This window comes from Haliotis asinina, chromosome 12 (assembly GCF_037392515.1).
Source record: "Haliotis asinina isolate JCU_RB_2024 chromosome 12, JCU_Hal_asi_v2, whole genome shotgun sequence".
In the NCBI taxonomy this organism is placed as follows: domain Eukaryota; kingdom Metazoa; phylum Mollusca; class Gastropoda; order Lepetellida; family Haliotidae; genus Haliotis; species Haliotis asinina.
In genome coordinates, this window is record NC_090291.1 from 9,662,084 (window position 1) to 9,674,570 (window position 12,487).

At 41.4% G+C, this 12,487-nt stretch overlaps 1 protein-coding gene across 1 annotated transcript; it reads left to right on the top strand.

Annotated features, from left to right (window-relative positions):
• Positions 1-500: 500 nt before the first annotated feature.
• On the top strand, positions 501-6,185 carry LOC137258522 (uncharacterized). Its single transcript, XM_067796225.1, has 2 exons — positions 501-577; positions 3,927-6,185. Exon 2 carries the CDS (start codon positions 3,943-3,945, stop codon positions 4,858-4,860), a length of 918 nt encoding a protein of 305 aa, XP_067652326.1. The 5' UTR covers positions 501-577; positions 3,927-3,942; the 3' UTR covers positions 4,861-6,185.
• The last annotated feature ends 6,302 nt before the right edge of the window (positions 6,186-12,487 follow it).

The window sequence follows — 12,487 nt, forward strand, 5'->3', positions numbered from 1 at the left end:
TCAGTGGGGATCAGTGTGAATGTTTGTGATGGTACAGGAAATAATATAGTTACTTGCACCCTTCACATACCGCAGTCACAACATTTGACTCGGTCATAACAAACGCCTCACATAACTAGCGGATGCAGCTTGCAGAAGCAACAGGTTATTTCATAGGACATGTAGTGTCGAGTCGAGTGGAGCACGTTGCCTCTACTGGGCATCATGCTCTACTTCCCGCCGGCTATCATTGTTCGCAGAACAGGCGGGATACAGCAAGCTGTAACCATATACCTATGAAAGAAACAGGTTGTAAACGCCTAAGCTTCGTGAACATGTTTTGTCTTGTATCGGGGAATATGCCGTTGTATGCTGACTTCTCACCCAAAGTGTCACGAGTTTGATGCATTGTAACGTCATAGAATGTAGTGAGTGAAAGGTACATGATGGAATGTCTGACAGTATTGATTAACAGACCAAATGCATCAGTTGCTATTAATAAACCGTTTGGGGAAACCCCTAATTTCAGTTCTCCACCGATGTCGAAGTTGCCATACATGCTTGCATTCGACGTTTGAGAAACTATCTGCATATCAAGGTGAGTAAAGTTTATAACTTTGGATGGACCTACTGGTTAATGCGTTGACTCGTCACGCCGAAGACCCGGTTCGATTCCCGGAATGGGTACTATGTGTGAAGTTAATTTCTAGTGTCCTCCGTCGTGATATAGCTGCAATATTGCCACGTAAAACCATATACTCATTTACTCACCAAACAGGAAATCGTTTTGAAGGTCCCCTATTCCTGTTTCCTAAACATAATTATGACAATCTTACGGCATAAAACGTGGCCACGTTGACAGCTGTGGGTTAGTCTGTTGGTTAAAGTGTTCATGTGTCAAGCCGAAGGTCCAGGTTCGATTTACTCTGTGTGTGTGTGTGTGTGTGTGTGTGTGTGTGTGTGTGTGTGTGTGTGTGTGTGTGTGTGTGTGTGTGTGTGTGTGTGTGTGTGTGTGTGTGTGTGTGTGTGTGTGTGTGTGTGTCGTGTGTGTGATGCTTATTCTGGAAGCTCTCAGTCATGGTATTCTCCTGAGAGGGTACATAAGTCCCCAGATTTTCAAAGCTAAATTATTATAAATTGCTAGATTAAAAAACTTAGTATATTTGTTTATTGGTTTTTTTTAAGTTGGCTAATTATTTTATACATGGGATGGTGTAAATCAAGCTAGGGTCCATGCAGGTAGCAAAGGTACTGTAAGTTCCCATAGTCCCTAATACGGTGATCTACCTTCAGTTCTTGGCGATCTATATCCTGTTTTTATATTGTGTTGTTCACTATGGTTACAGCGTTGTAGATTCAATTGCTAGTATTACACCTATATCGGTGATATTCTAGTTGTTTTACTACCCTTCGTTGACAGAATTGTAGTAGATATTTATAATTATTTTTTTAGTCACGATATGGCTGAAACATTGCCAAAATGACTTTAAATGTTAACTCAATCACGCCAGCCATGGCGATGTGTTATACTGGAGCATCACTCAATCTGATATTGGGAATGTCTGCGTGCTTTGAAACGTCCTGCAGTTTGTGCTTCGGATTTCAAATCAGTCTTCAATGAACCCGACTAATACACAGTTGATGTCACATACCAAAGTAACCACAACATATGAATAGTTTGTGTGTTTCTTTTAAAAAAATCTATATTCCTCCCTTAAGATACAAATGACCTCAATAACTATACAAAAGTAAACATGTACAGATACAACTAACTGACCTAATTACTAGCTGCACATACATTTCTGCCTACCACTTACATTGCTTAAGTTATAATAACAAAACTACTACTACCTGCACTAAAATCCTAATACCTAAAATCCTAATGATTCTATATAACCACAACTGAGCACTAAACAGATGAACTAAAAAACAACAATGATGTTTGCCACTCAGATATAACGCTTCCTCATTAGAATGACAGTGCACTTTTATTACACTTGCTGACGTGAGCTGTATCGGTGTGGTATCCCTCACACTCAGGCGATAGTTTCAGTCACGGAGTCTAAGTGGCCTGTCTACGGGACGACAAACGCTGAATGTTACGTCTTGTCGTGCAATAGTCTCTCATCGAAACACGTATCGTCAAGGGGAAGCAGTGATTCATTATTCATTACTGTCACATTCAGAATTGAAAAAAACAAACAAGTAACGCATGACACGTGCTGTAGAAACAGAGCCCACGGATGAAACCCGACACCGATGCTCATTAATTTCGGAAGCACGCCTCTGAATATAATACCTGATAATTCACTGACGTCATAGATGGGTGTATTGTCCAGCAGACCGCGATATGTAAGATATCGCTGCTCAGCGACATAACTGCTCGGTAACGCTGAGGTTATCGCCATAGAAATTCCCAGTATTTGCGCAACGTGGACATATCACGTTACACATATCCTCGACATCCTACTTTCTCATTCTAAACCCGGATCTTCGCACTTGTTTTGGTTTGGGCAGGAAATGCAAGCAAAGGTAAAATTCAGTTCTGGCCTGTTAGATGATTGAACTGAACATGCTGAGTACGAGCGCCAGAATTTGGGTCAGGATACGCAGCAGGATATCCCCACTTGGAATTTTCCACTTTAGCTTGGGATGATTATGTTTGTTACTAAAGATTCTCCCGTTTTATCATACCCGGAATCAACTGGAGCTACAATCAGACAACTGTGAAGTCATCCGTTACAGTACTTTCGCAATCAAATGACATAGTCCTTGTATGTAATGCTGATTAAATGTGATTTTAACACTAGTTTTTACTCGTTACTTTTTACTCCGTGACCTTTGGCGGAGAGAGGATAAATGTAATCTGACTGGTGTCTTTCGGAACATGATATATCGGCAGTCAACAAATGTTTAATCTTTTATTTGCTAGAAATTATACTTCCTGTTTGAAAGAAACACGGATGGCCCAGACGCCAATATCTATGAAGAGTTGTGTGCCTGACACTTACGATTGCGAGTTGATGTGGTGTACGTCTGACACTTGCCTTCGGCATTTCTACCAAGCCATACGTTCCGCACTGTTCAGAGTGAGTGAGTGAGTGAGTGTAGTCTTACGCCGCACTCAGCAATACTCCAGCTATGTGGCGACGGTCTGTAAATAGTCGAGTCTGGACCAGACAGTCCAGTGACAACATGAGCATCGATCTGCTCTGCACAATTGGGAACCGATGACATGTGTCAACCAAGTCAGCTAGTCTGACCACCCGATCCCGTTAGTTGCCTCTTACGACAAGCAAAGTCACCTTTTATAGCAAGCATGGGTTGCTGAAGGCCTATTCTACCCCGGGACCTTCACGGGTCCTGTTCAGAGCAGTCTAATTGTCGGAGAAGGAAATGGCAGGATCGCGTGGTCAGGTTCAATAAATTGGTTGACACTTTTCATACTCTCCCAATTGCGTCGATCGATACTCGTAATGTTGAACAGTGGAGTGGCTGGTCTAGACTCAATTATTTACATATAGCTGGAATATTGCTGAGTGTGGCGTAAAACTAAATGCATTCTCCCAAACAACGACAAACAACAAAAACAAAGCAAACAAGCAAAAAAGCAGCATTAAACCAAACTCATTCATAGAGGTGTGACGGTACAGAACATTCACGATACGATGCGTATCATGACATCTTGGAACGATACAATACGATTCGATACACATCGCGATATGCTATCTTCAGTTATTTTTTTCAGAAACGTATATTTTGATTACAAGTAACAGTGTAAATTTTGACATAACTGTCAATATTTAGTGACAATTAACAATTTTGAGGTCAACGGCACGTAACACGATACGAAAAAAGTATCGATATATTTATCATTCGATAAAGTATCACGATTATCGATACTACGTTATATTGTCACAGCTCTATTCATTCACTCCCTTTTCCAGAAGCTGTTAAGCAGACATGGCGGCCCTTGTGGACCAAGATGCATCCACAGCGGGAACAGAAGGAACACACGAGTCTTTCTACAACAAGACCACTGAAGAGGCAGCACACAAGATCATCCTTGAGTACAAGCGTGACCTCCGTCCACAGATCAGCTCCCATTTTCCTTCACGAACAATAGAGAAGTCAGTGGGCGAGGACTTCATCCTAGGTCGAGGGAAGGGATCGGACGTACTTCTAAACGACGAACGTATGTCTCGAACATATGCAACCATTACAACAAAACCTGGGGGCGACGAAGGCGTGAGATTCTTCTTGAAGAACTGTACAAAGAATAAATCTGTCATCTTGGAGCTCTGCCAGAAGAAACCGATGACCCTGAAACCCGGGATGGAGGCAGACCTCCTGGACAGAAGCAGTATCAAACTGATGGATGTAGAATTTAGGGTAACAGTGAATTATGGTTGTATTGATTCAGCTATGGTGGAACTTGAGGTGAGAAGTTGTGAGAGATTGGGTAACACAGGCTGTGAAGAGAGGGTTAGGGCTCAGCCCAGAGCAATGGCGTGGCCTTGCGAACAGTGTCCACAGGACCTTTGTCAGAGAGCTGTGGATTGTTCGGACGAAGGGAGTCCGCAGTTATACACCAACCCCACGACGACAGTGCGCCTGGATGCTCCAACATCACCGGTGACGACGGATAGTGATGCTGGCAGACGTCTTGAACCTCACGGTCATGGAATCAGCAACGAACTTAGCCCTTTGTCATGGAAAGAGTTTCCGAGAGGACCAGCTTTGGGGTCTCTGAATGGATGTCAGTCTCTCTACAATTCTGGTTTTCCTGCCATGCGACTACAAAGCCCAGGAACCCGTGATCCAGATGTTTCAACGTCCACAGAACGAACCCCGACAGAACACGAAGAGAGAGACAGCTGAGTGTGACTGACTTCGCCCACCTTGTGAAAAAATCAGGTCTATTCATATCATGGGTGTCAGTTTAATGCTGGGGAAGTGGTATGGGCCGTGGATGTCGGAGTCTTCAAAGTCCATGAGCTCAGAATGTTTTCACAGACCCATGATCTGGAACAAGGATAATCAGAAAGGAGATAGGAATCCCGAAACGTTGTGTATTTATAACATGGCAGTATGCTTCAGCCATACACCATTATGTCGACGTTGAAGGGATCTACCAGAATACTTCGAAGAACGACGGTGTTTGAATGAATATTGCCATATTTGGTTCACACAGTGGCATAAGGCATGGTAAAGAAAGATTCCTATTCGACTGTTAAAGGGCTATTTGGTGAGTTATGTATGCGGTATAACTGGCAAACGGTATTTTATAAAACACAAATTGGCGACGACAAGTTTTAATAAGAAAGAGATATACTTCAACTGGCCCCGCATTGCAACCAGAAGCCATTTCTTGTAACCTTCGTTTGAGGCCTTTACTGGTGGAAGAATGGAGTTAGCATCAAAACTTTATCTGCATATATATTTATGTTACATGGGACTAAGAAAACAGAAAACACTTTAATGGAATACTGGAAGTAAAATTGTCAGCAAATGCCAAAATACATAAACATGATGTGATCTGGTAATATATTTATGACGTGCACATTCGTGCATACATTTCTAGCAGTGTATTTGTATGCGTCGCTGTCGGCAAGTAAACCCCGTGACCAGTCCAAGGGAGACTACTCTACATGATGGGCAGCTGGATCATTTCGCTGACGAAAAGACAAATCGTGGTTTTCTTTCTTGTTGCTATCTGCTCAGTGCATTTAGTTGTGTGATCAAATACTCCAGCTGTGTGACTTGTTCATGGTGTAATAATGTCCACATTACTTCAAAATATGCTGGGAACAAAGTTTTTATCACATTGTTTTTCAATCGAGGGCTTACCAAAGGACTACTGCCAACAAACGAAGAGAGAAATACCCTGCGTGTAGATAATTTTTATTAGTAATTTACTCTATACAGTAATGTTAAAATTGCTCATTTGTTGCTGTCCATCTTGCCATCTCTTGAAGCGATACAAGTAATTTCCATGTTTCCCAGTATTATATTTAAGTTCAATTTCTGCTAAATGATGCACGCTTGTGAATGCATATGAAGCCGATGGACTGAATGTGGTTTCCTTAGCCAGTGAATGCTGGTCTGATCGTTCATAATAACAGCATTTCAGATAGAGAACCGGAGTTGGTAATTATGTGAGTGTTGTGTAATGTTTCAAAGTATTAATGTATTTATTCAATCATGATATTTATTGCTTATCGATGCTTCCACCCATTGCCATGGCTAAAGTGATGCTTAATTGAGCCATATCATGTTTGAGGGGGGAGGGGAGTGGGGGTGGGGGGAGTGAGGAGGGAAGCGGTTTTAAAGGTGGAAAAGGTAAAGTTGACTGTTTTCAAACACACAACTGTCCACAATGGTGAATCATCTCTTTCCGTTCCACATCATCAAGTATTTATTGAGAAGCCATCATTTCCTGTCCTGTAGAATTGGAATGTTCCGTACTAACACAGAGTAAATTCAAAAATGAAACTATGTATATATTATCGCTTTTTTCTTTGATCAGTATCACCGATACACAGGGTGACATCAATAACGATGCATACAATCTCAAACACCGACAACTGCGATGCTGCCTAATACTTAAGGCAATATTCTAGTTACATGGCAGCTGCCTGTAAATAATCAGGTTTGGACCTGACAATGCTGTTACTGATAGCATGTCCACCGACCTATGCAGCTGGGATACGATGACATGTGACAACCAAATCAGCGAGCCTGACCACACGATCCTGTTGGTCACGTTTTACGACAATGATGGGTTGCTGAAGACAAATTCCAGTTTTCCAATACATAACATATTCACATTCACATATATCACAGACACAAACAGGAGCTGGTTTTCCAGCTGAAACAAACAGAACGCTAACAAAAACGTTCCTCAAAGTACTACTTCCTGTTCACGATCGTCCGAACACAAACCTGAAGTCATGAAGTCAGAGGTTGTGAACGATGTGTAACCTCTACGTATGTGCACGCAGATCGATAATTTTCCTCAAATCAACTTGTCCGCTATATTGGTGATACGCTGGTAGGTACTGTATTAATTTTTTCTGACTATCGCATGGGAAGCATTTCCCCAAAAATGGGCAACCCACTGGTCCAACCCACTTATTTGAAATATGTGAAGATACTCATCCACCGACAGCGCACGTAAAATCTGTAAATCACCACTATGATCTTCACCTTCTGGAATTTCTTCTATCTAGAATGAAGGCAGATATATTTGTGAGAAACCACAGAGGGTACAGGACAACATCTCAACAATTGTTTATGACATTCGCTAGGTATGTTATGTATACATGTAATATCTGCAAAGACGTATTACAATTGGGCATGGAGATATCGCGCAGCAAGTAAGACAATAAGGGGAGCTAACTCCTGAACGCTAGGCATATTTTGGAGTTGGTTGATGCTTGATCCTGAATATTATTCTCGTTTGGTGTATAACGCCACACTTAGCAATATTCCAGCTATATGGAGGCGGGCAATCCAGTGATTAACGTCATGAGCAACGACCTACGCAGTTCGGATATGGCGACAATTGTCAAACAGATCAGCGAGCCACCCGATCCTGTTAGTCGCACTCTAACCACGGGTATGGGTTGCTGAAGACCTTCACAATCAGATAAGTAATTACGTCACCAGTTGAGTTTGATATGGTGTTCGGTACCCACATTGAAACCCAACATAAACGTTCAGCCGATTAATGTACAGCGCCATATGGGGTTTACAAATTTTGTTTTGTTTTGTCTAAAAGCTAAACTAGCTTTATGGGACGGACCACGTCTTATTGTTGTAGAATGGTGTACTAGTATATTTCTACAGCTTATCAATACAGGTTATCATAAAGTGTATCTATTTTATCTTAAAATGCTATCCCAGCAGTATTCGAACTGGTCAAGAATCTGGACCAGAGAATCCAGTGATTGATATCATAAGCATCAATTCGCTCACTTTGGATACAGTGACATGCAATAACCATTGCATAGATTCATTCTAATCCCGGTCGTCACAGGTACGTTTGTTTGTTTGTTTTCCAACTCCGTTCTCAGCAATATTCCAGCCCTATGGCGGTAGTCTACACAGTTCCTATATATTCTGCCATGTTTGGGATATGTTGACATGTGTCAACCAAGTCAGCGCGCCTGACCACCCGACCCCGTTGGTTGCCTCTTACGACAAGCATGCATTACTGGAGATCAGTTTGAACCCAGAACTTCACGGCTGTTGTCATACCTACTACGCAACATGTTTTTCTCATAACAAACTGCATATCAGCACATTTGGTTTCCTGATCTCACGGAGGTCCGAGTGGATTAATTCTGAATATAGAAACCCATTCACGTTAAAATTCAGATCGTTAAACGCCAGTAGCTGTCGAAAGTCTTCCGCTGGCCAAGGTCTATAAACAGATGTGCGTATGCTACATTGTAAGATATTCAATATCATCACCGCACTTCGTTTGATGTCGACTGGCCGTTTAATGACGTCTTGTCAAAATGGCTGCGGGAACACCATATTAGCCTTTTGAAGCTTGGTTAATTTGAAGCACGCCGCGGGCAGAAACACCCACATGAGACTAATCTTCATATTTACCCACGCACGCAAGTTTTTAGAAAATAATACTGGAGGAAGCATTTTTTATTCTTTGCTTACAGGATATTGACAGGTGGTAATACGAGGTGGACTGATGTACGGATTGGATAAAAAGTTGTCAAACCAGATACCGTGTTTTGCTATGAAGTCATTGAAGACTTTCAGAGTCAGCATGGAGTATGGACTATTTGCGGTCATGATAAGTAGTAGTGATGGAGGGTGCAAGTTATCTCCTTTTCAGAATCATTTCACTTTGCGTGTCAGATTATTGAGCCAGTGATTACAGACTTTGGACTGTATATCAACTTTGTGTGTATATTTGCAAGTCATAACGTCCTGCTGTCAGAATCGTTGCTTTGAATGTGAAGCTTGACGAAAGTAATGACATCACTGGTTGATGAGTATGACATTTTCATCCTGATATATGACGCTAATTGTTTAATGTATTTTCAGTTGGAGCTCAGGTGGGGCGTAGATTGTAGTTTCGTGTGTACTTATGCCATCTGGGAACTTGGGACGTTATAAAGGTTATGATTGATCGCACCGTAGATGATTTTGTGTAAGCATGTCTATACTTTAACCTTTAGTACTGTGAAAATATTATACCTTGCGTCACATCTGACACTTTTCAAAATGCATGTGTATTTATTGCTTCCAGTATGGGAGCCGTGCTCATTTCCTCTTGTCGGAGGGATAAACAAAGCATATGATTGAAACTCTCAGTTTCCAGGCTTCCATTATTGTGGTTGAATGGTTACTGAATGTGTGTGGTGGCGATTAGGTGCCTTACTCTGGGTGTCTGGGTTTGGATCTAGGATCCCCCAAAGTACCGAAATCTGTACGTTATTAGGAGAAGGTAAGCCCAAACAGAGCACGGGTTATTTCCAGTACTGTTGCATTGACACCACTTTACTGTATGAATCATTTAGATAATAATCAATAATGATGACGCTCTCTGCTCATGCCTTTGACGAAACACACTCACTCTGTTGTGTCACATCTTCCCCTCATACACTCACTGTAAGATCACTTCTTCCCTTAATTCATTCATTGTCATGTCACACCTTTCCTTGATTCACACTGTCATGTCACACCTTTCCCTGATTCACTCACTCTGTCATTCCACACTTTGCCTTGATTCATTCACGCTGTCAATTCACACCTTCCACTGATTCACTCACTGGCATGTCACACCTTCCCTTGACTCACTCACGCTGTCATTTCACATCTTGCCTTGATTCACTCAAGCTGTCATATCACACTTTCCCTTGATTCACCCTCTCTGTCATGTCACCTCCCCTTGATTCACTCACTCAATCATGACACACCTTCCCTGATTCACTCACAGTCATTCTGTCGTTGAAACACACACACACCCTGTCACTCCACAAATTACTTAAACATTTCGTGTCACTACTTTCCTGGTTTCTACCTCTCAAGAACAGCAGTCTTACACACACAATAATCCGGACTATTGCCTCCTCAGAGTTGAATGTCAAGTGCATCTTCCGAGATGAGACGATCCAAATTCATTGGACGTATCCTTGCTCTTGAGACAATCAAATTACTGGCCCTGAAGTTTCTGTTCATGTGTAGGTGGAAGTTAGGCTTCTAATTCGTGGCTGCACAGGATGACAGACTGTTTTAATAAACTTGTCACGGAAACGACAATCTAGAATACAACAGGAGATAAAGTGATTCGTCGGTTTTAGTAAGACATTACTAAGAGTCTTTAACACTCTGGTAGCTGACTGCACATCGTAAAGAAGAGTGTGGAAGTGTGTGTGCTTTAAACGTTTTAGTACCCATGTGGGGAGTCGAACCCGTGATCTCGGGTCTTCGATGCAGAGTCGCATCCTGTCTCTATCGGGCGTCCTTATTTAGCTGCGATCAGATATCTCAGTATGCAGACACTATTAAGCGGACACACCTTGGATTATACAGGCAGGTATAGCACCAAACAAATGCATTGTATGTCGCCATGAGTGATTGTGTTAGAGATGCTACATACCCGTGAATGTTCGGGTTCCGAATTGTTTTAAGCTACCCACGCTTGGTGGTCAGGCCATGATGAAACGTCATCATATCCCAGTTGCTATGCTCATAATCATTGGATTGTCTTGTCCAGACTCGCCAATTTACAGACCGCCCTCGTGGAATTCAATATTTAAGCAAAAGGCAAGGCAACATTAACATGTTAGGTGCAATATTACTTTCCCTGACATATTTGACCTTTCCACAATGTGTTTGATAGTATCCGTGGTATTATCTGGGCCGTGGTATTATCCTCTTGGGATAATCTCCTGGTATTATCCCCTTGGGATAATCTCCTTGGTATTGTCCCCTCCTTTTCTTCCTCTAGTTTTACGTATGTGTGTTACTTTTTAAGTTTTGAACTCATTCATCATATTCATCTCACGATGCGGCGTAAACTACACCAAATTACACATATCCACCTAATCTATCTTATCTTTGATTCAATATTCAAACCATAAAACAGTTTCCAAACGTTTTATTCACCTAGGGAATAAAACCTTGACCTTAGTGGGATCTACTGGGACCTTGCAGACCTCACCCACTGAAAGTGTGATTACATTTGCAACTCTCCATTCGATGACACAAAACAGCTTCAGTCATAAACGCCCGTTTTAATTTATCTGAAAAACCACAAGGTGATACCTTTTTGCATTATATTCATATATATAACTGATTTGAAAAATAACAGCATTTGTATCGCTGTGTTTATTGGTGTATATTTAAAGCTTCATGCGTGCACATTTGTAGCCATGAAAGAACGACACGCAATAACTAATACGCCATTAAACACATACGATATATCAAAGGATACGGGAAAGCAATTAATTATGTGAAGCACAACCAAGCGGCAGAAAAGGTGATCATTTCAATAAGAATTCCCAACTCAGTAATTTAGTAGATATTCAATGTGTCCAAATGCGTCTTACTTCATAAAACATTTATGTCGAAAACACAGCTATACTCCAATGGTGTTTGAATAGAAGCAGAACAGACGTCACGAACCACTTCCATCGCCAGTATGAACCGTTTTATTCACAGGAATCAACGAATTGATGAAATCGCTGCGGTAATTCATCGGTGATTAAATTTGCCTCTTTGTTGCAACTAACGGGTCTCTAAATATCCCAAACAATTCGATTTATGTGATAAGTTGAAAGCAATTCGCCCCCACTCCCGGACATTCACTCTTGTAGACGACTACACAAACGCAATGATCAATACCTACAACCAGCACTAACATCGTATTTGCTCGAGGCTTTCTTATGCCTTTTCAAATCTCCCCGCAGAAGTAACAATATCAGTGCTAAAGTAACAACCTCTATTCATTTATCCATCCTTCCACTGCGCTAACAGAATGGAATCCGGGAATATTGGTCAAGAAAGGGTATCTATCATATATTCACTCCCTGAGTATGATGAAATTACAATAAATAGCTAGTTCATTTTCTATTCAAATAGAAGGAGACGTACTTTTTGGCTCGATGGCTGATTTGCTTTATTATATGCAAATTGCCTTGGAATCACATTCCTGAAATTGTTCTGTTGAATATATTGGCAAAGCATCAAATATTGAATTAGGATGCATTTGCAAACTCAGCGAGGCTTCATTACTTTATTCCTATCAAAGGTGATGCTAGACGTTGAACATCTAATCACAGGTAAAGTGAACGTTGGTCAAATTAAACAATATTATTGATCAGTCTTGGATAATGCGTCATGAGCTTGCTTTCTGGTGTCAGCATCAACTGACGAAATATACCAACACAAATAGACGAAACCTAATTATTTCGCACAATACAGTTTCCGAAAGTCTCAAAAGACGTTTTTATAAGGGCGTCTACTGTGTTAG